The sequence below is a fragment of the Notothenia coriiceps genome, unplaced genomic scaffold (assembly GCF_000735185.1).
Source record: "Notothenia coriiceps isolate Sejong01 unplaced genomic scaffold, NC01 NC01_scaffold00018641, whole genome shotgun sequence".
In the NCBI taxonomy this organism is placed as follows: Eukaryota; Metazoa; Chordata; class Actinopteri; order Perciformes; family Nototheniidae; genus Notothenia; species Notothenia coriiceps.
In genome coordinates this window covers 298,686-323,064 of record NW_011351342.1, presented here as the reverse complement: position 1 = coordinate 323,064, position 24,379 = coordinate 298,686, and the positions used below count along the sequence as shown (strand labels likewise).

The following is a 24,379-nucleotide window of genomic DNA, read 5'->3' as shown; positions in this document are numbered from 1 at the left end:
GGATTTATCAATTATGTTTGCTAAGACAATTTGCAGAGTCAGCTGATCGTTTCATACACAGGAACTAAAGAGCAGTGACAGAATGATCACAAACCTGTGAAGCCGTGTCAGCGCTGATCCGTAACAACGAAGCTCAAACAATAAGGGGAGGACACGACAGGTAAAAAAGAGTTTCTATTTGTGCATTTCAAGGAGAGATTGTATCTATGGGTTAAGATTCATTATCTGCTTACATCCATGGAAGTCACACACAAAAATGACCAAAAAAGTACAGTATGTCAAAAGAAATAATTCAAACCGTTTATTGTTTTAAACAAAACAAAAACATAGTCAGTCTGTTGTATTCCCTGCCAGTCAAACTACAGGCTGTGTACAAAATATGGCTGCTTTAAGAAGCAGTTGTTTTACAAATTGAGCAAGACTGTATATCATTTGTTTTAATCAAACGATGAAATATCAAAATGACCAATCATTAAGACTGAGAACACATGATGAAGAGAAATGGCACAATAAAGAATAATGGCCCTCACTTACTTTCCCGGATGAAGACTTGTGATGAATCTGATGAAAAGTTAATATACACCCTGTTGGCATGCTCCCTAAGAAAAGTAGACCAGCGGTTTATTAGAGAAAATACTGTGATAATTAAATGTTGCAATGTGAAGCAATGAGACTGCATGTGGCATATGAGTTCATTAAGTGTTTCCTAAATGAATCTTAAGTGTATACCTGAAGCACTAGACTGTGCTGCGCTCCACATACAGCACAGACGGAGTAGCTGCACTTACACTTTGAAAATTAACCTTCAGAGAATACCAGTTTGAAACCTGTGGTTTTAATTAAAGGTTAAATGTGATCATGAATGTCTAGTTTTCAAGCTGGATGTTGTTATTTCAGTGTGTTGACTTTTATCAACGAGAGAAGACCTGTAACTAGATCTTAACACCTGATTATGTGGAGGTTTCAGTCACATCCAGATAACTGAGGGCCAATATCTTATAAACATGAGATGCGACCTACAGTATCAGTACTGTTCAGCCATCATTAATACTGTGAGGGACGACCAGCCGGTGAAGGGGTGGCTCCCTTGGCCCCTGCCAGTGCCGTCATTGTATTGTTCCCAGATATACCCTGTTTCAACATACTGTCTGTAAACATTATTGATGATGTTAGTCCTGAGTTCCTCATAAAGGGCAGCTGCAATCTCTTGGTATGGCCCTTCTGTGTTGCTGTAGTGGTGCAGGGCTCTGACGGCCAAGTAGTTGATGTTAATCCATATCGGTCCCCTCCAGTAGGGGGCGTCGTGTTCTGTGTTTCGCTTCATGTACATTGGATCAGACTTGGAGATTGAACGCAGGCCGTAGGGCGTCCACAGCTTGTTGGAGTCTCTCATGTCACGCAAGATGTGTTCTAGTTTGGGGGAATCCGGTGTTAGAATCTGCAGCAAGAAGGGGAACAAGCTAACGTAACCCAAAGCATTAACAAACTGCAGCTTAGGGGCTCGGCGGACTGAGCGCACGAGGCGCGCCACAGGGAACTGATGGCGAGGCTGTCCGGGAGGCACGTACACCTTCTCCTGCTGCAAGGACACAGCCTGGGTGTGGTTGCCAAAGTCGCTGAAAGCATTAAGTTGGTCTGACCAGTGGAGCTCATTCAGCTTGTCGTTGTCACTGAGCACATGGTGGGTGAGCTCATAGTCCTGATGTGGCTCGCCTAGAAGCCGCGCTATACTCGCCATGATGCCTGAGGATAAGGCCATCCAGCAGTGTAAATCCACATGGCGCTCTTCTGCTGATGGATGTGAGGCGCGAGGGTAGTCGTCCAGCCCAGAAGTCAAGGTCTTGGGATTGAGGAAAAGATTGGTGTCCTTGTCACGTCCACGCCAGCGGTATGAGTTTGGTAGGGGCCCCGTCTGTGTGGTGTTGTACCATTCAAACCAGGTTTTCAGTCTGGGGAAGAGCCGTCGGAGGAAAGGCAAGGTCGGTTGAGATGTTGCCTTCTCTGGATTGGAATTGAGCTGTTCTATGAGTTTTTGAAGGGCTAGGAACAGAGTGGGTGGGTTGGCGTTCTCGTTACGCTGAACGACGAACTCAGCTGGGACTTTACTGCGAGCCTCGTCTCCCAGGATCTGCTCACGGGGGATCCAGCCCTCCATATTTATCAGGTCTATCCAGTGAGCAATAGACTCCCGTGTCACCTGGGGGTCCCACTTGCTCAGCAGCAGTTGGTGAAACCCTTCATCCCAAAGGAATCCTCTGGGAAAGAAAGAGCGTGATGGTACGGCTGTGAATAAAGCCCCCTCGGGATAGAGGAGCGGGTATTCATTGTAGACCGACTGAACCACTGACTGGCCGTGGAAGTAGCCCATTCCCCCCAACATGTTGCTGAGCGCTGCCTTGCCAAACTTAACATGTGCCTGGCTATAGCCTTTGCTCTCCAGCCCAAAAGTCTTCTCAAACTTTGAGTCGAACTCCGCTTTCCTCCTCTCCAGCTCCTGAGTCATCACGGAGCCCACCAGTTGGTTGGGACGGCTGTGGAAACTCCCAGACTCAAACAGAACTTCTATCTGAAACGGCATTTGGACGGTCACCTGGTGAAGCACGAAGGCACCCTCTTTCCGGGTGTCAGCGGGTTTCTGTTGGTTCTGGTGGTGGGGGGGCTTGTAGGTATCTACAGCTATGTAATGCCTCTTCTCCCCAGAAGGAGGGCTGTAGACAAACCTGCGGTTCAGACTTTGCTTCACAATGTCACTCAGCTTCTCCAAGCCAGGAGAGACAGTCTGAAGATAGTTGTAGCTGAAAAAGACAAGACACTATTGTCAATTTTTTTGCGTTTTTAAAATCTATGAAATCAGATCAATCACGAAAACCTTTAAATTATTTTAAAAATCTCAAATGCACTAGCTATGTTTGTGAAGCCTAAGCCCAATGTGTCCTAAGTTGTGAGGGTCTCATAGTGTAGTGGTGAGGTTAAGTGAATTGTAAGAATGACAGTAAACCAATATTAAGCTCCCACTTAAATGAGCCATCTTCTTCAGCCACTGCTCAATCTTTTTCTATCAGTGCATACTGTACCTTTTCCTTTTCTACTCTGGTCTCTTCTGGCCCTCATCAAAGTGTGAAATATTGTCGGTCCCTGGAGCTGTTGCCAACAGAGAATCCAAAAAATACTGAAACAACAGTTCCTTCTGAAGGTAGACAAACACCTTCACTAAACGACATCTGTGCCGTTCAGAAGAAGACTAGAGCCCTTTTTGAAAGGCTTGGTTTCTTTTAAGCTTTTCAAGGGATATATATATATCGTTTATTTAAGAAGAGAAATGCACATCAAACAACATGAGCACTTGAGTCCACGATGTAAATGTGCCAGAACGAGCTATAAAGGCTCATTTTCATCTGTATATGATATACTTTCTGCTGTATTGTATCTCAGGATGTTCATAAGACTTTTAGAATTAAGAAAACCTAATACCTTCAGTTGGTTTTTGAAAAGCTCTGCTTTTCCTGCCATCTAGTGGTTGTTTTTTGTTTTTACCCAAGTAGTAATGTAGGTTCACCCAGAGAACAACATGATTACTACCATGTACCATCCCGATGAGTGATTCTGTCCCACAGACGTCAACAAATCAGGGACATTCAAATGTATTGTTTTATATACATCTAAATAAGATTGTGTAATTCATCACACTTTAAAATCACCTTTTCTTTCATTTGTTATGCATCATTCTTTTCCTGAAATGCAGTTGAAATGGCTATTGCCTGTTAATGCAATATGACGATGTCTTTTTACCTTTGTATAAATGATTTATTAACACATGGCTTTTCAAACCCCTCACTGTTTGATCATTTCACTATTTGGACCAGCACATAAAAAGAAAAGTATGTTCTTTTTTGGAAAAATATGAAGTGATTTTCTGTTCTCCATATCTTTAATTCTGATCAAACTGAGCACTGGCAGTCATTCTATAGCATGCACACTTCAGCTTCCTTTTCCATCATCAAGCCCTTTTGGAGCTGAGCTCATTTTAACACCTACTCCTGTAATCAAACACTTACCTTGCATATTTGGCACTGGATGATTCCCCGGTAACTGGCTTTCGGAAGGAGATCTTAAAGTTTCCGAGCTCCTCTGAGAAACCAGTGATGGATGCGAGGCGGCTTCTATCCTCAACGTGAGCCTCCAGTGAGCCCTGGGTGTCTGCTGCTGCGTAAAACATCAGGGAGATGACTGGCGCTTGAGGGGCCGAGCTCTGATGGGCAAAGACAAAACAAAAATGACCAAAACTTGAATAAAAAAACATTCATCATAAGACATATCTGCAACTGGATGGTACATTTTATAACCAGGGTTCATACACTTTTTCACCAATGATTTTCAATGACTTTTCCATGACCTTTACCTAATTTTCCATGACCAAAAGAATTACTCTTTCTCAGCGGAACCACTGAAAATTGTTTATTTTAACATGGAACAGGAAAATAAGGTCAAATAAAACAAATCAAATAGTAGGCTTACTAGCTTCTACACGCTAAAGCAACTCAAATCTCTCACTAGAAAAATACCTCGTCAGTTAAATGCCATTTTACGTTTCATTACTATACGATACAGTATTTATTATCGTTATAGTATTACTATTTCGGCGATTAGATAAAATATAAATTACATTTGATGCAACTTTAGTTAAATTTCCATGACTTTTCCAAAACTTTGGGAAAAATATTGTTTTCCAAAACTTTTCCAGGGCCTGGAATTAGCATTTTGAATTTCCATGACTTTTCCAGGTTTTTAATGACCGTAAGCACCCTGTATAACACATAGTAAAATATGTGTGGGTCATGTGAGGTAATATCTGCTCATAAAGCTGAACAAACAATCACACTCACATGCTGTTTGGCGGTGATCCTCCAGGTCCAGTCTCCTCCGTGACCCCCACCCATCCTCTTGACAAACTCTGTGGTGAGTGTGAAATCGTTGTCACGGATTTCTTGGACCCCAAAAGTGATCCCATCATGCATCATCCAGCCATAGCCTTGCAAACGATCCCCTTGCTCACAAGTGTGCCTCAGGTTTACGTCCATGTCAGAAAACTGACGCATCCACATCATACCTGGGGAGATGTAGCAGTGGAAGTTCAGTTATTTGGTTGTGGTTTACAACACAGAAGACGCACAAATACATCATTTGGAAAAGGATTCAGTCTCAAAACTCACTGGCTGCATGCACCATGTTACCGGCCAACAGGGTTTTGAGAACAGTGGTGCTTGATTAACTGTTGGTACTCAACATCGGAAAATACAGTTCACATTGCGCTGTCAACTAATAAACAACATTGGTCTTCCAAATTGGCTGACAGGGTAAACAGGTAAACAGTCCCAGGAACTATGTCCAAAATGTTCTTGAATTTGACAAGTGCCTGGGCTTATTTCCCAGATCTAGTGCAATTTAACATTGAAGATTTGATTGAATCACCTTATTTCACCCTATGACATCATTGTATACATTTCAAATTGGGTTCTAATCAATTGAAGTAAGATGATGTAAACATTTTAAATAAAGCTTACTGTATTGCACAGAATCAGTAAGGTTTAAGAGGTTAAAAAGCTCTCTTTGTGGTTTTCAACTCAATGTTGTGTGGCTTTACTCGCTTTGTCATCATAGCAAACATGACCCAAACATGGACACATGTTCATATGACATACGACATACGACATGTCTCTCACCTGTAATAATGGACCTGGGACTCCTGGTTTTCATGCCAAAGTAGACCTGAGGCCTGTACGAGCCCCAGAACCTCTCCGTGGAGACCTTGGCATTGCTGCTGTTGGCGTCCAGGACAGGGTGCGACGGGTGCAGCGTTATTACCCGTTTGGACAGACTGGACCGCATGTAAAGCGCGTAAAAGAACCAGATCAGGCTGAATATGCAGAGGCCAATGGAGATGTTGATGAAGACTTTGCCAATATCAACTTTATTTTTCTTCTCTTTACGGGGAAATGCAGTGGGCTTCTCATCTATCCTTGGAGGTGGAGCAGCTTCACCGGTCACCACCCTTTTCCTCTGCCTGCCCATCCTGCCCTGCTGAAGCTGGAGACAAAGGGAAGATATTTGCATTTATAAGTATTTGTTTTGTACTAATGACATGTTCATGAATATTTAAATATTGCTTTTAGACCAAGAATGGTAGACCTATTGTAAAAAAAACTAAATAAATACACTGGTTATGGAGAAGTAAAGGAGTTGCACCAATAAGATAAAAAGGAAAACTCAGGTTTCTCTTTTAAAAATATATATGAAAGAGAATAGCTGATTAAACCAACATTTGTAAATAGAAAAAGGTCTAGCCGAGTTAGACATAAACTAAATAGTGTAATACAGTGTAATACAGTCCTGAAACAAATCCTGCCTTTTAATGTTCTGTATTTTGTTTAAACTGTATTTGTGTCGTGCTGTTCAATTGTGTCGTGCTGTTCAATTGTATAATTGAGTATACTGATCATTTATTTCAATATTCTTTCGACAAACAATGAAAGGGGGGGGGGGCAAATTATAAGGAAATAATCTAAATATTCGGATGTAGGATTTATTGAATGACTGTTATTTAAGGCAACGTTATTCTAAGCATTAACACATAGGCTACACTCACAAAGGAGTTCAGTGTTTCGTCCACTAAAGCAACGGGACATATTAACCATTACTAGAGTACATTACAGTATTGTATAATAATTTCGATAGCATTTAGTTAACGTCTTCCAAGGCTAAAATAAGCGGTTTAGCTAGCTTACGTTAACTCTTATGGTACCGTTGCATGGTGTGTGATAGCAAAAATTGTGCAAGTACAGCGAGCATGTTATACTTAAAAACTCTGCCTGTTAAATGTAAGACACATGGCACAGAAGCCCTGACATACACCTGCTCTTCTCCTGACAGATTCCGCTGTATCTCTCCACTACGCCCCGGTTATGCAGCGCTTCCTGCTGCACGATAATCGCTAGTAGTGCTAACGTTATATCATTTTTTAGCAAAACCAAACGGCTATCGTTATCTAATGTGGCATTAATTAGTCAGAAGCTAGTAAATATGCAACCAATAAGTACTTATAGGTTAATGTTCATTGAGCAATTGATTACTAACCTGTCAAAATACCAAAGTCTCAGCTGCTCATTATCCGTTGCTAGCTTACTAGCCACTTCCTGGTTACTACTCGTTCCCACTGACGTGTACATTGTTTCTTCTTCTACTTCCGTTTAAGGTAGGCGTTAGTCTACAGACCTATAAATATATATATTTATTTTTCCCTTTTTTATTCAAGAACATAATGAACATCATATATTTTGTTAACATCAGGGGTATTATAAAGTAATACTTTTTTTTAATTCTCTGTCAAAGCTTCTTTGAGTTTCCTAAAAAGCACTATACAAGTGTCATGTATTATTATTAGTATTAATAAAAATGTCCTTAAATGAATAAGAAATAAAATAAAAGTTTTATATTTCAAATTAAATATTTGTTAAAAAAAAAAACTATTAGTTTAGTGGGAAATATGTCGTTTTATTGAAATATAGAAATGGAAGTTAATGTTTAGGGGAGTGTTTTAAACATTTTGCCGTTCTAAAATAAGTGAAGAGTACAAATGTGATATAGGAATACAACACAAACATTATAGTCTATTTGACAGTGGACAGCTGCATGCATGCACAAATGTCCTGCGAATAACACCAGTTTCCAAAATATGAACCATTTAACATAATTTCCCTCAACCACTTATTTACACTGTAAGCATTATAAAGCTTTGCCATGAGACATGGTACCAGGTATCTTAGATGTACCATGGACGGGGTCAAAAGTCAGAGAGAAAACTAAAAATTGAAAGCTTTGGCCTCAAACTGCTTCTCAGTTACAGGTTTAAATTAAAATGTCTACACCTGCTCCGACCAGTATTCATAAAGAAAGATGGGAAATGAGACAGAAGATATATTGTTGAACGACAAGTGGAACCATACAACTGATGATCACAACTGATGAATGATCAACAAATGTGGTTGATGTACATCTGTACTACACTTGCACAATAAACCACCCCTGGTTACTTTGAATCAATACTGCAGGCATGACCAAAAATAAATACAGAAAACTATTTTTGTTGCTTTTTAATGAATTATATATATACACACACATTTGTAACTTTCGTCAACATAAAAACAACCAGTGTCAGAAAAGAATATGCATAAATGAATATGCTTATCAATCAAAGCTGATGTGGCCATTTTACAGACGAATTACAGGTAAACCAGTTTAAAGTCAACTTCCTGATACATTCTGCGCTCTACATGTTGAGCTGTAGATTTACTAACTGAAAACTCAGAGTGCTCAAAACATTGCATGCTTGATTTGGTTTTATTTACATACATTAACCCCAATATTTGTTTTTCTTCCAGAAAGAGAGCAACGTATATTTGCCCAAAGCAAGTTTCAAATACCCAACCAACCAACCAGTGCCAAATACTTGCTTTTTAAAGTTAACATTTGGTCTCAGAGGACCAAGATGCAATAAAAAGAAAACTGAACAAAAACAAACCCTTTCATAAAGGTTCAATAGAAATCACTTGTACCAGAAGGTACTAAGTATGTTGTCCTTGAAATAATTTCTAATAATTTGTGGCAGAAAATGAAGCGGTTTTGATCCTGTTGTTGAGTCAAATTACTAAGTACTCTGAATGTTGAGTATGCTCTGTCTTTTAAGTAATTTTTTTTGATAGCGCTCAACATTTAGCGAAGCAACAGACAAAACAGCCAGATTCATCTCCCACACAGCCCAGCCCATCTACTCGTCTTTCTGTAGCTCTGACTCTAGTTATTCTTGATAAACAGGTACAAAGACTGAGGCAAGGGGGGCGCATCGACCCCAAAAATAAAGAATTTTCTTACAAAAAAATGTCACAAACAGTGATCAACAAGATGAATGGAACTGATCGCCTGGACGAATTTTCCGTCTACTTACACCAAACATCAATGCTGGTTTGTGTAATGACAACATTATCAGGAGAGGAACAAGGAAACTTTAGACTGCCAGCACGCCCCGATATCACGGGGGAAACATGTTGAAGCTAGAGAGGAAACTGGGTGAGGACCTGTAGACACCCCTCCTCTCCCTCCTCCTGCGGCCCTCCTCCTGTGAATTAGCTTTTGATCACTCCACCGTCTCCTTCACTGACAAAGCGCTTCCGTCCCCTGGTGGTGGAAATACAGATTGAGAAACATGTTTAATGTAAATTCAGTATGCACCTTAATAAACTAAAATAACAAATTATTTAAAAGGTTAAAAAAGCTAGTCATTTTATCGTCAACCAACCCAGTAATACAACCAAATTGAATCGATCCTTACAACAAGTTCTGTCTCAGTTGTGAAAGCCTGGTGAGTCTTTGGCATAGAGCTCCATTGTTTTATCAAAAACTATAGACATCAATGAGCTACACCGTTGTACTGGATGAAGGAATACTTAATACTACAGTTATCAGCTGTTTTTGAAAATTATTTATTGGGAAAGTTGTGCAACAGATATAAATACTGTGATATAAATACCAGGATAGAGTTGAAAGGTACAAATTAACCAAAGGAGAGCATGCAGCAGGTTAAGAAAAAAAGTTTTATTTTTCAGGAGGAATCAGAAATATAAATTACTGAGCGGTATTCTTATATAAATCAGCCACCAGGATTTTTTAAATTGTGGAAATTAGGCACCGATTGCACAGAATGTGTTGTGGCCGTCCTGGACATCATTGAGTGCAGCCAGTGAAAGAGACTTTTCTCTGGTTTTATTTTTGATTCAACATTAGAGAGCCCAGCTGAAACCATGGTCAAAATAAAGCACTTAACGAGTGACTATGAAGCACCTTTTGTGCTTAATAACAGAGCAGGTCACTGTCTTGCTGATCTTTGTGGGTGTGGGCGGGTTTGCAAAACATGACATGCAGAGACAAACAAACGATTTTGGCATTTTCTGAGGATTTGTTGGTTAAACTATAAAATAACAACAGCCATTAGGACTTTTTTAGTTTTGAGATATGAAGACAAAAACTTGAGGTGCTGATTCAAGACCCGTTTACCTGGCAGGGCAGGCTTCCTGCAGCTTTTTGGTGATCACACCCTCCTTGAAGCAGAGGTCCACAAAGGTCTCCATGATGGAGTGAGCATGCGGCACATCAAGGTTGATCTCTGGGAGCTCATCATAGACACGCTGGAAACCCTACACGGAGAACAGCATAGAAATTGTTTAACTCGTGTTTAATGCACAATTATATTTATAACTTTTGATACTAGAACATTAAAAATGTCACTGACCCTGTTCATCTGATCCACAGTGATGAGGCCCGTTTTCCAGAAGGACTGCAGCAGCTTTATCATCATGTGACTGGCAGTGTCGCCTTTTGACTCCAGCACCATAACCACAACCTGAAAAAAGAGAATACAACACCTAACGTTTAAAAAAAAAAAAGAGAAGTGTTGCAATTATTTCTTTATTTATGTTTAACATCACAGCGAGCTGCAGAGTTCTCCACAGGGTGGCAGTGTTTAACATCATTTAAAAACATGAGAAGGAGAAGGGGCTATAAATTAATTACTTAATATGTAAAAAAAAAAACATATTTTAATTTGTAGTTATTTCTAGATACTATAAATCTGATAAATTAAAACAACTCCAGCTGAGTGAATCCTTTATGAATGTGCTGCACCTTAAAAACAAACAGCACTAAGGTACAGTACATTGTGTCCACAACTAAACCTGATCTAACATTTGGTAACCAATTCTTGATCACCTGTTTTTTTATTTCAAAAACAGATTTCATGGAGTAAACAAGTTCACTCAGCTACACCCTGAACATAATCACAGAGAAATTAGCACGGAGGATAGATAGTTCCATGTAATGCAAAGTGCCTTTTAATTTAAGATATATTTGGACTGAGCTGTTGATGCATAAATTGCAAATGAGAGATTGTCTCTGCCAGACACACGCTGTCCTTGGCAGAGAGCGGTGAGGACAGTCACCAACCACTTACTAGTTTTCCTTTCCAATTCACTTCACTTTGCTGTCTGACATGTTTGACATATCTCTGAAAATGTTATTTATACCTGCAAGTCTTACTCATTATTCACATTTGTGCAAAACACTTAGTTTAAAGTGGACCTATCATGCTATATTTGAATAATATATTGTAGGGCCATACCTATATAAAACATGTCTGTGAAGTTTTTTTTTCAAAATACCAAACAGATCATGCATTTTAGCCATGCCTCATTTTGCTCTATTTGCTCTTTTTCCAGCCCTGTCTTTACAAGGGCTGATTCTGTGGCAAATGAGCTGCAGCTGACCACGCCCCCTTCAAAGGGGGAGGCACGAGCGTCATGTTACCATGCTGTTACCATGCTGTTACTATGCCACGCAACCTCTCATTCCCCTGATAGGTGGAGAGTTGCCCATATAAGCGGAGCACCCTGTTTCTGACGTCAGAACAATTTCAAATCTGTATCAGATCAGTTGCAGCCCCATTTTTAGAGATTTGGGTATGGAGGAAAAGAGAGAGGGTTGTGTTTTATGACACTTGGTGAGTTCCCTGACACACCGGGGACACATATTCATGTATAAAAGACGTACAAAAGTGCATTTTGCATGATAGGTCCCCTTTAAATGTGTCTTTTACATATTTAATTCAGCTTCTGCATTCAAGTGTTTTATTCTATTGCTTTTGTTTGACTGTTTTCTTGATGAATATGTGAGAAAGTGTGTAGGGTTTTTCATGACATATAACATAAAGTCTTCAATACCTCATAGACCAGTTCATGGTGGAAGTGTGGGACCTCCAGATCCCGCAGACAGTGCTCCGCCTCCGACACGTCTCCTGATACCAGGTACTCCTTCAGAAGGAGGTTCATCTGGGAACAAGACACACAAATACAACTTTGTTATTGAGGTTTTTGTGGCAATAAATATCCTTTGGAATCTTTCCGTGAGGATACAACAGAATGGACTGCAAAAGTTTGTTTCTTTACCTGTTTAATAAGAGAAAAGTCAGAGCGAGGGTGGTAATTAAGGCATGATAATTGATGGAATAAGTCTGTCGAAATTATGCTAAATATCCCATGTTCAGATACACGGACCTCGTCTTTATCTAGTGCAAGACTTTGTTTCAACACACCCAGGGTATTGTGATACTACAGTAGTTGTAAAAGTTAACATAAAATCTTTAAAAATATGTTTTATTCACGGGACTGAATAAAAGACAGAGCTGAAGAGAGCTCAATAACATCTACCCGTTGCTCAAAAGTATGTGGGGGGGATTATTAGAGCAATAACCTGACTTCCTTGGGAAATAAAACTCTGCACACATGTCTGATATATCTGGAAAACATTTCTTCGTGTTTAGTGGTGTGCATAAACGGTTCAGTCTCTGCTTTATTTTTAAGTGTTCATTTGTTATATAACGCTTACTGATCTGCACATGCACCAACCATTTCACTTAAAACCTATTTTTGGAACAATTAGTCATTCGCCTTGAGGGGAGCAACAAGTTCAAAACCCTCAAAGCTACACAGACAGTTGTGTAATTGGGTCTAATTCACTGAGCGTTGGGAATGTGTGGTTGTCCGAGCATCTGGGAATAACAATGTAAAAAATTGATGTAATGTGGACATACAGGGCTCTGACAGAGGAGAGCACGTAGAAGTTTAAAAGACAAGAAGAAGAATGCAAGTCATAGCACAACAATGAGAGAGAACCCGAAATAAAGTAAGAAGAGCGAGCAAAATAATCTGTTTGCTTCCTGCAGTCCAGCGTGTCGCCCTGAGGCTGCACACGACCAGGCAGGAGGTCAACGCTGGAAGCATGCACCTCTGAGGCTTACACAATGCAGAGTGACTGAGGAAACATTGACGAAAATGCAATTGCTTAACAAGCACCGAATCCCTAAAATGCATAAATTACACAATATGAAGACAATAAACACGACACGACACACACCCACATTAGCATAAATCATTCCAGAAATTCCGGATCATGAAACAATATGGTGCACGTGGTGTAAAGTGTTTGTGTGCGTGTGTGTGCGTGTGTGTACGTGTGTGCGTTAAAGGCTAGGGTGTGATTTTGTGTTTGCCTCTCCTGTGCCAATACCAAATTCTCACGGGAGAAAAGTGCTCTGTTGACAATGCAAAATAGCAGAGGGTTGGCCTGTGGCTCTCTACCCAGCATGCATTTCTGCCTTCTGTTTACCTTATGTAATGTCAATAAAGAAGCAAAACGTGTCAACACATATGGAAATGAGAAGGTGAGTCATCAGTTGTTTTTTTTTTTTTTAAATGATCTTACCTCTCTGACGAGATGCTTCACAGGTCTCAGGCCTCCACCAACGCCCCAGACATTATCTAGACGAACCATCTCCCTCTTCATGGTCAGCAGCACTTCGGCACGGTCTAAAGCCACTCTGGGGAGAAAAAACAACACCATAATATATTTCTTGCACTTAAATGGGCTTTTAGTAAGTACATTCAGTCATTAAGTGAAAAGGAAGACGTGTTCCTCTTCAAAAAAAACTTTCCCAACACAGAGGAGGAGGAAATATGACACATTTTAGAACTGTCGCATAGAAGGTGGATTTCTTTAACGGACTGTATGTGAATTTGTTGTTTTGCCGTCTCGTCTCACCTGGCATGCTCGCAGTCCACTTTGCCCTTGTAAAAGTCCAGGAAAGACATGGGGAGGACGTGGTCTGCTATGGCTCTTGCTACAAACTGCCCTAACATCTGAGAGACATTAAAGAAAAAAACATCAGAATGCAATTCCACATGACATATGTTTTGTTACAGCACTATGACACAATATAAAACACCTACCTGTGGAGCCTCTGGTGTGTCCAGTATGAGGTCTGGCAGCTCTTTGAGGATCTTGTCGAAGGCACGGGCCATTTCACTTTGTGACAGCATCTTGCCTGACAGATCGGACAGCAGGCGGGAGGTCAGCTCTCTGTGGCTGGCTTTGCCCTCCAGGGACAGGGACACGGCCAGGGAGGAAAACTCGTACTTATGTGAGCCCAGGTTGAGCCCCTTCAGCAACATCTGATAGAGAGAGGACAAATAACAGAATCAGAATCCCTTTATTCGTCCCAAAGAGGGATCAGTCTCTGATCAGTACTGATGTAATCTTTCTATACATGTTCTACATTATTGGGTTAGTCCGTCCAAACCTGCTCACTGGTGGTCAGCAATGAGAGGAACAGGAAATGCTTCATTTGAAAATATTTACCTGGACCTCTTTCGTGTCTCCGTGTTCAAAGTACTCCTGTACAATCGGGTTCACCATTTTCTCCAGTTCCTTCTCATCTATTTCTGGAACAACTGTTGCGTAAACTGTGTCCCCCTGTGGAAGTATAAACATATCATCAGTCCATCGGTGCACACATGTATGCACAACAAAGTGGATGTACATCCAGTATTACAAGCGTCAGTTATCCAAACAAATTACAAAAAAACAGGTATGTTAAATTACACTATCAAGGTTTCATTGCAAGTTTTCATGTGCAATGCAAGTCTAAAAAGATCTATACCAACAACCATTAAATAGTTAGATAGTGCTTTCTGTCCCCATGCTATCCCGAGGTGGTGATATAACATAAGCCTCTCTTTCATCTCAACTGTTTGCATTAGTGTCAAAACCCGTCCAACTTCCCTTTCAGGGTTTCTTTTAACAGGAAGAGCAATGAAACATTGATAAAATAATGAGATTAGCATCGACTGAATACATTCAACAACAACAACAAAAGCCTACAAATTATAATAAAACTAGAAAAACAAATGTTTTATTTATCTGATTTGTCCTGTCAAACTTGACCATAAAAACTAATCACTGCATTGTTTTGACCTGTACTGATAAGACCAAGTTTATAGAACAGGAAAAGAAGGATTGTAGCTAACTGTCCTAAACGCTGATTCACTTTACAGCTTTATAAGCTGTTGCCTATAAACAATGTGGACTGTAGAAGGGGATGTGAGAGAATCAAAACAATAGCTTATGGCCGAGTACAGGCAAAACTGAACCTGTGTTTTACACGTCTTCAACATGGAGGCCTGATACTTTAAGGCATAATCAAAGAAGAGGAAAGGTGGCATGCTCTAGTTTCCACTACATTGCCCGATTTTATTCTTAATACATTATTATTTTGTTGGGCCTTATCCCACGTACAGGATGACCTGTGAGCCGAGAAATCCATCAGGTGACCCCCTCAGTCTGGTTCAAAGGGGACCGTCTGCAAATCAACTCCGTCCCCGTTCCCTTTTTAAAAATCACTTTCTTTCCACAGCCCTCCTACTACGTTCAAAGCCAAATCAAACAGGCTTTACTGGGCTGTTCCCAAAACTGTTATCATTTTTTTTCTGAAAGAAGCTCGGATCCCACCCTGAATTAAGTCACTGTGACCTGAGCCTGGGGCAAACTAACAGATTTGGTCGAAAACAGGGTTAAAGATTAAAAATAATGTTGATTGTGAAGCAATGGAGCCACCTGGATGAAACAATCCTGTGTGTTTTAAAAAAGTATTGGCCAAATCATATCGACTCTAATGTAGAGTCGCATTTCCCAATTGATTCATACTCTTTGATTATATGCCATCCAAGTGATCGATGCATTGTGTAACTCATTAGAGATGCAAGAGAGCATGTTTTATGAGTGTACACTCATTATCTTGTTCGCAGAGCAAAGCCTCTTTTATATTCAGCGTGTTTGAGCAGCAGCTCCTCAACATCAACAGGTTTGTTTGACACAAGAAATAAAAAAGTGTCAGCTCTGATCACCGGGCCTCTTTGGAACAAAACGCTGCTCTGCACAACAGGTCAGCCCCTCAACAACTGAGATAAACTAACCTCTGCTCTTCCATCAGCAGCAAAAACAGATGAGTTTGTGTGTACAGACTGCTAAAGGTAAAGGAAACATTTTGGATCAACCTCAAACATGCAAAAGAAAGAACACATTTCCCTTTATCTTAGTCCTTTTTCCAGGTAAAATTGTCGAGTATCTGTGGCCAATGTTTTTAGGTTGAACATTTTAAAGATTGCAATTTGAATCAATGATAGAAAGAAATCCAACTGGTTTCAGCCCTCGTTTAATCGTTGATAAATGTAAGTATTGTATTTACTCACAGACAGCTAAGTGGAAATAATGTGTAATGACAATTTGTTATGTTATAAGCACAAAACCTGGGGCACATGGGAGACCCCAATTCAAGTCCTGCCTGCATCATTTTTCATTTCCCATCTCCCTTCTTCTCATTTCCTGTCATCTCTCTACTGCCATACATGTCTCTAAAGACATACAATGCCCCCGCAAAGAAAAACTAATATTTAATCAACAAAATGCAATAAAAAAAAAGCACAGAAATCAAGCTTTGTGTGAGAGTCTAAACTCTTTAACATTCATTTGATGAAAAATCCAGATCTGCTGTACTCGCTTACCTGAGAAGACTCATCGTAGTTTGGGTCTCGCATATCAGGCTCCTCGTCTTCATAAACCATCCCTGCGGCCCCCCACACTCCTTTACCCCCTGCCCCACCTGTAGACACACACAACATAAACACATGCTCAGCATTCTGAGGAAATGATAAAGCCATTGGCTGCAGGGAATGAAAAGTGGATCAAGCAACAGTTTTCCAACCAACATTATTGCTACTGTCAACAATCAGCACAAACAAATATTCTATTGTCTGTCGTTTGGTTTAGGTTATATAACCGGTCCGCCGTTTATTTACACTAAAATTCTGTACATGTTTTGTTTTTACAAGAAAAAGGGGAGAACATGTCTCAAGCGCTGCTCTATAAAGTTATAACACAACGCCTCTTCTATGCTACTATAACATGGCTGTGAGTGTAGCTCAAATGTACCTTTCTTTGGCAGCCCTCTTCCTTTGCCGGCCCTGGATTTGCGGTCGCTGACGATGATTTTTCCCTTCGGACTGTTAGGGTCACCTCCTGAAGTTTCTCCCGATTCGGAGAAGGACTCGCTGGTGGAGTTGCGGGATGACTTGCGCAGGCGGCGCTTGGCTTTGGCTTTAAGTCGCGCCTCGTGGAGCGCTTTCTCCTGAGGGGTCCAGTTCCCGTTCACCTCCGCCTCATTCAGCAACTCATCGTCAACCGTGTAGGGACAGTTCGCCTGGGCCAGGTTGTCTTCGAAAGAGAACACCCCTGTGGTCAGAAAAGGGTTTATATGGTTTATATTTTTGCCAAAACACCAAAGCAAACAACGTTGTCATTCTACTGCCATAATAACATTATTGGGTAAGTTAAGTAGACCATCTTGCGTAAATTATGTGGACACAATAGTAACAGTTTGGGGAAGCCTTTACCGAGACAATGTCACAGTGCACATTGTTACAGAAGTTATTTTAGGTCTCAGACCTCATTAATGCTCTTGTGGCTGAATGGAGCGGAGCAAACCACTGCAGGTCACACTCTTTTGGATTCAGGTGTATGCATGTTAAATCGTATTACAGTAGATACATTTCAGATGCTATAGTATTACAAATGTAGTCAAACACTTTACGAGAGTAAATCTGAGGCTGGCTACAAGCCTAACATTAATGCTTACTACCAACACATTTCTGCCATTTTTGTAAAAAGACCATTTTTGTTGCTGTACTTATCCTTATCTCATGACAATAGTGAGACATGTTTTCTTATGTATGGCTATTGTAGGTACAAAAAAACTAGGGATCGACCGATATGGCTTTTTCAAGGCCGATACCGATTATTAGTAATCAAGGAGACCGATAACCGATATTTGGAACCGATATACATTTGCAGTAAAATCAGAAAATCTTGATGTCACAATTTAGAATAACACAACTTCTATGAAATGCCTTTTTATGTTTAATGAACTTTTCAACATCTTAAGACTGGTTTCCTCTCTGTGACCCTGAGTAAAGTAAATGAAGTAAAAATAAAATAAAAACTACTAAAACTTGTTCTGAACTTCTGATATTTGAGTCTCACTCATTTAGTAGTCCCAATTCAGCAGCACCAGATTGTGGTGCAGAAAGCAGAGTTGCTGCGAGGCTCCACCCTAAAAAAAACTGCACCAACACCTTTACACCACAGCAACACCAAAGCTTTCTGGCTATGTGCCCTACAGACAGCTCCATATGTCAGGGCCATGTTGTGCGTATCAAGCCAAAGGTCATGCAACACTCAAAAGATTACACAAGAGTAGGGCTGCTCAATTAATCGTATTTTAATCTCGATTACGGCTTGCAACGATTACGAAAACAACTAAATCGAAATAAACGATTATTTTTGTATTATTACTTTTTTTTTTATATATAATTATTTATTTTTTTGGTTTTTCAGTTGAATTATACTTAAAGTTCAGGGTAATCAACTGTTAAAAACATACTGTTCACATTTTTTTCTCCAATAAATGGATGTTTTCAAAGTCAATGAATAATCGCATTTAATAATCGCAATTGCAATTATTGACCCAAATAATCAAGATTATGATTTTTGCCATAATCGAGCAGCCCTACAGAAGAGGATCAGCAGCAGATACGTTTATACAGTCTTTTAACACCTAGCAGCAGATGTTAAAATGTAGGTGTGATATTTAGTGTCAAGTTACTTTATATACTATTCTGTATTGATGAAAACATTGTATATAATAACGAAATAAGGCCTCTACTAGGTATGGGACGACAACAACAACATGTGCGACAAGTTTTACTGCAGGCCTGGGGGGAGGGAGGGACCAAACGGGAACACATGCCTGAGAAATGCTGACACGGCTGTTTGACTTTTTTCCTACTCTGTCTTCTCGCGAGCTGTCCGCGGCTGCTAGAGTGGACCTGACTACATATGGCATGTTTTGGGCCATGGCTGGTCAAATGACCAGGCGGTGGTACATAAGCAGAGCAGGAGGAGGAGGAATGTCTGAGGGTGTAATGAATACTTGCAGGCCTTGTGCAGAGTTATGACCCTATATATTACAGGTCATGTATAAAACACGAGGAGGAACATTTCCAGAGCCAAAGCAAAACTAACTACCTAAAAAATCTGTCTGTTTTCGGGAAAAAGTACCAAATGGTTTTACCTTGGGTAGTTATAATACTTTTGGCAAAGCAAAAAACTATTAACTTGCAATCTTCTTTATAAAAGAAACATTTCAAAATTACCTTAAATGTTTTTCTTTGAGTTTGAATAACAAATGAAAGGAAGCACCTTTGTGCAAAGCAGGACCCCTCCTTTAATTAACCTGTTGCAGTAAGAGCAGCACCACACCCTGGACTTTAGAAACCGTAAACAGCCGGCCATGTGTCATGTCCTCCTCCTGTTCTTCCCTCATGTTTGCCACAAGGCCTGCCAGCGCACTAAATTGGAAACGTACCAAGGGCAACAAACCAAACTAACAACCAGCCAATTGGAAAAGAGCAGAAAAGTAGGAAGGCAGAAAAGTCAGAGCTGTCTTCTAAGAACGAGAGTTGCTAAACAAAAAAGGAAAAAAATGCAGACGAGCTGAATGCATTTTTAAACTCTGCAGAGATCATGTGACTCTGTGTCTTCAGAAAAGTTCTGGTGTAAAAGGTTTAATCTATACTGTCTCATAAAGCTGCAGCAACAAACGCAGCTGTCTTAAAGCCTTGAAGACTCCCAGAGCACAACCAAATTATACCAAACCACACAAAGCTGTCATGATGGTTTTCAAAACCACCCCCACATGTAACCAGTTATTAAACCCAGGCGGAGGCAGGACAGCTGAAGACCTCTGCACTACATGTTGAGTAGAATCTGTCCACAGCCATGTGGTTAGTTTTAGGTCTCCATAGAGAAGCAGGGGTCATGAATGAGAGGGTCAGTGGAGCACAATTCCCCCATGAAGAGTCCTAGGTACACTGACAGTTAATTTAACTATAAGTAGAAAGTATTGCAATTTAGGTGAATCTGTCAAATTCTGCACTATTTATACCCCCCCTGCTCAAAAACATGTCATACTAGTATGCGCAGAATGATGCATTTTCAAGGTTTAACACAAGAAGGCTGTGCATACTTCTCTCTCAACGAGGAATGTTGTTTTTGTTTACATTAGGCATATACATACGGGCATGATTTATGGAAAGTGTTCCCAGCAGGCACATTTTTGTGATGAGCATTAGCATATTCAGAAATGACAGATTTTATAATTATGTTTTCTAGTTGTAACTAAGTTATCAAAGTATTTTTTAAACTAAATCAGAGGATCTGAACACATTTGAAAAGGACAGCAACTAATGCAACTTAAACTGACTCACTTGTTGTATTAATTTCTGTGAATTGTAACATGTGACCAACAGCAGTTTATGCAATATATATATATTTTGTATGAACTTTGTACAAATGATTTATAGTTATTATTATTTATAGTTTATTATTATTTATAGTTAGATGGTTGACCAAATAACTAAAAACGCATGTTTGCTAAGCTTTATGTTTTCAAATCTACTTTAAAATTGTTCCTCTGTCCACCTACGCTCAGAAAACACATGCCTTGCACTCTCTAAGGTCAAAAAACTAGCTGCACAACAAAATCGGGGGAAAAAAAAAACTGCCGTACTGTGTGTTTATCTATCAGGGGAGAAAGGGTGTGGACGTCTTGGGGGTTTAACGGTCAATTCATTTAATGAAAGGGGAAGAATTTTACAAAAACATGTTTTAGAGACATCATGTAAACGTTGTGTGCCAAGGTGATTCATGTTTAAATAGACAACAGCAGGGGAAGTGCCACACACGCTCCAAAAGTTAAAAAAATACAAGGGTTGCCACTCGTGAAACACGGTAATGTTTTATTTATGTAGGAAGGGAAGAATTAACAACTCAATTTAATGTAAAGTTGTGCTGTTTCGTTGAGTGTACTTTTTTGAGTCCCCCTCTGTAACGGCTAAGCAACAACAGAGACAAAGTGCATGCTCAGGGAGGTGCATAAAAGATTAGAGCTACTTAGATAAACGGTTAAGAGGCTAATTACATGCTATTTTTTTTTAAATCAGACAATCACATCTGCACAGTACAACTCTACTTTGCACCGGTTGTTTTCTCAGCTTCAAAACTGAACATCTTATGCGAGCGGATAGTGTGCAAACATGTTTTCATGAATGTATGTGGGGGAAAGAGGTGGTGGCAACAAAAAAAGAGGGGTAAGACAATAACTAAATATGTACTCAGCAGGCCAGAAAGAAATCTGGTCTGACATGTATGGCTGTGGGTTTCTATAGGATGCTTGTTACTCAAGTATTTACCCAAGACGTTAGTGAAATTAATAAAATAAATTCGGAGTTACATAGTGTACAAGGACACATTATGGCAAAACCTCACAACTCTCATAAATGCAAGTATTCATGGAGAGATGGGCACTATCAATAATCTGTTTATATTAACAAAGAATCCCTAATTTACGAGAAAAAAACCTGACATATTCTAAGCCAGGATGACCGATCATTTGGGAATATACGTGTTGGATCAGACTGTGCTATAAAGGTTAACATTACATTACATGTCACCTGTTAGACGCTTTTATCCAAAGCGACTTACAAACTCAATACAGTGGGCAATCCCCACAGGAGCAATTTGGGGTGAAGTGTCTTGCCAAGGGACACAACGACATGCTGACTGCAGTGGGGTTTGAACCTGTTCTCCCTGATCCCAACACCAACGCACAACCCACTGCACCACACTCCTTAACATGGTAAAGACTGTTGTGCTACTTCATTGACCCACTAATGTGTCGAGAGTGGTTTTCCCAGCACAGACAATAGAGTCTTTGACAGTCTGCATGACCACCTCATCAACAGTGGCAGCTCAATCAAACGTGGCCGACCTTCCTTGAGAAAAAGGCAATCAAGTTCATGCAGAAAAGCCCATCTGTGCCCTGGAGCACCGGCTGATTTCTCACACACTAACATAACACACCAGAAACCGTGTGGTTTCTCACATGCAACAATTTACATCCGTGGAACCTTGAATGTGTGTGAGAGTGTAACACAAATATAGGAATTATTGTGCAGAGGTGTGAGAAGTACTCAGATCTTGTACTTGAGTTAAAGTAGAAGTACCATAGTGTAGGAAATGTCCTGCATTCAAAATGTTACTCAGGTAAAGAAAAAAAGCATAAGCATCTAATTAAATAAAGGTACAAAATAAATGTATGAAGTGGAGTAAAAGTATACCGTTAACCTCTGAATTGTAGAGGGGTAAAGTACAAAGTAGCATAAAATAGTATCTCGAAATTGTACTTAAGTACAGTACATGAGTAAATGTACTTAGTTACTTCCCCCCTCTGTTAATGTGTGAAACCACTCACACATAACTTACAGTGCTAACAATACTACTACTTATGTAAGCCTTAAATACACAGCAAGGGATGAATTATGTAAGGGTTTCCTATTGGCTCCTATAGTAGGTTATACATGTCGACGTCATCGCCAGTCTGAGAGAAAAAAACCACGGGACCCAGTGTACCAGAAGTGAGATATCAAAGATTATTGAGAAGATATCACACATTACTCAGACAATGTGGATAAATTATTTGTTAATTATCGTTGCTGCTCAGATTGTGCTTAATGGTGTTATTTTTTATACCAATAAAACGTCGTGTTCTTTAAGCATTTCCTTGTAAAAATATGTCTGTTAGTGCAGGAAAGGGGCGTGCATCGTTGTAAACTCCGATAATGGGTCTAAATCTAAAACGGGCTAACACAAAAGGTGTTGACACACAAGTAGGTGATTAAGGAAACGTATATATTTCATATATACTCTCAAGGGAGAGACTAAAATCAGGAACCAAAACAGCTTAGTGTTACTCATGCATGTAGTCTTTTAACGTCAAAAACACGCAGCAGAAAAACAGCCTCTGTATATCAAAATGCACTCAGCAGCAGCGCCAGTGTGTGCAAACAACGACTTGTCAAAGCGGAAGTAAGCATGGTGTCCTCGTCCAATCAGAAACACGAAATGGTTAAATGCACAAGCAGTTCAACAACAACACCGTAACAAAGCACCGTTAAAAAAAAAAGGTAACGTGTTTGGGTCTATTTGCAGGGTGAATCAAACAAAGCTGCGTCAGTGTGCAGTGACTGTTGCACCAGCAGTGCTCGGTGTGCGTGTGCGTGTGTGTGTTTTTAACAGAGCACATGGTGGAGTATGGCTGGTGTTGCAGCCCATCCCATGCAGGACAATGGATTAGGCAGAGCACGCCAGCGGGCCCGTCGTTGACACTTTGCACCGATGAATCACACACAGCCAGCCCGGGTTCAGTTACTCACCGTCGGCTTTAGGAGCGGAGGACCACGTATCCACTTCGGTCGCCATGGCGCTCTCCAAATGCTCGATTAAAAAACCTCACGGGGAGCTTCTCCAAAAAAAACAGCAAGCCTCACGTCTGCAGAACAATATATTAAGTACAGAACTGTCTTCGACAAAATGCAGGAGCTGAAGAACAAAAACTGAAAGCCTGGACGCTTTTTGTGTCGTGTTGCACGGTGTGAGCTGCAGAAATCAGAAAAAAACAATGAGATTTAATTACAAGGATAGCAGAATTTCGAAATGATAAGGCAGCGAAATAAAAAGAGCTTTTCGCGCTCTTCTCAGCGTTTACGGCTGGGAAGAGTAGAATAACGTGGCTTTGAAGTAGGTTCTAGTCTGAGAGCATTTCAGCTAACAACCTGCAAGATAAACAAAGTCTGTTTTTAACTTTGCAAGAGAGAGCCGAGGGGGTCACGTGAACACAACGCGGATGGGGAGTGGTCAGAAAAGGGGGTGGGTGCTGGTCCTCTCTGACCAATCACAGAGCAGGAAAAAACACGTCCACTGTAATGTACACAATAACAACATATGCTTATTTACCTGAATTACCTTATTACAAGGACAAACAGCAACATTTAAGTCTTTATTTCATTAAGCTCATATCGTCCTTTATATAGATATATTTTATAGTTTTTGTTTTGGCACGTCAATGAGGTATTTTATATCTAATTGACTATTATCATATGTACATATGTATATCTCCTTTTTTCCAAACTAGGATGTGGTTGTTGTTCGTAGGCTTTATTTAAACAGAGATTTAACTAATACTTGTTTATTATATCAACTTGAATCAAGTGCAGTTTTACATAATATTTACCAGTACAGGACTTCTACTGTATTTGTTGTTGTGCTTCATTCCCAGTAGCATTTTCCAAGGAAGTCAAAAACTGCCCACACATACTTGAAAAGGGGAAAAAAACTACAGGAATAATTCATCATGTAATAGAGTAATAAAGGTACTTGCTGCACATAAAAACATCTTATTAATCACATTGGAGGTGTTTTTGTCTTCCAAATT

The 24,379-nt window shown here is 40.1% G+C and overlaps 2 protein-coding genes across 2 annotated transcripts; both read right to left on the bottom strand.

Moving 5' to 3' along the window:
- Nucleotides 1–288: 288 nt before the first annotated feature.
- Nucleotides 289–7,206, bottom strand: mogs (mannosyl-oligosaccharide glucosidase). Its single transcript, XM_010777814.1, has 5 exons — nt 7,132–7,206; nt 5,721–6,084; nt 4,884–5,107; nt 4,056–4,249; nt 289–2,795 (listed from the first exon to the last, which is right to left on the bottom strand). Exons 2-5 carry the CDS (start codon nt 6,067–6,069, stop codon nt 1,025–1,027), a joined length of 2,538 nt encoding a protein of 845 aa, XP_010776116.1. The 5' UTR covers nt 6,070–6,084; nt 7,132–7,206; the 3' UTR covers nt 289–1,024.
- A 925-nt stretch (nt 7,207–8,131) lies between these two features.
- pdcd4a (programmed cell death 4a) lies at nt 8,132–23,746 on the bottom strand. The gene is made up of 11 exons (XM_010777813.1): nt 23,322–23,746; nt 16,924–17,223; nt 16,497–16,594; nt 14,296–14,409; nt 13,887–14,108; nt 13,699–13,796; nt 13,363–13,477; nt 11,823–11,930; nt 10,340–10,450; nt 10,105–10,244; nt 8,132–9,228 (listed from the first exon to the last, which is right to left on the bottom strand). The coding sequence occupies exons 1-11, from the start codon at nt 23,365–23,367 to the stop codon at nt 9,177–9,179; spliced, it is 1,404 nt and encodes a 467-aa protein (XP_010776115.1). The 5' UTR covers nt 23,368–23,746; the 3' UTR covers nt 8,132–9,176.
- Nucleotides 23,747–24,379: the final 633 nt, after the last annotated feature.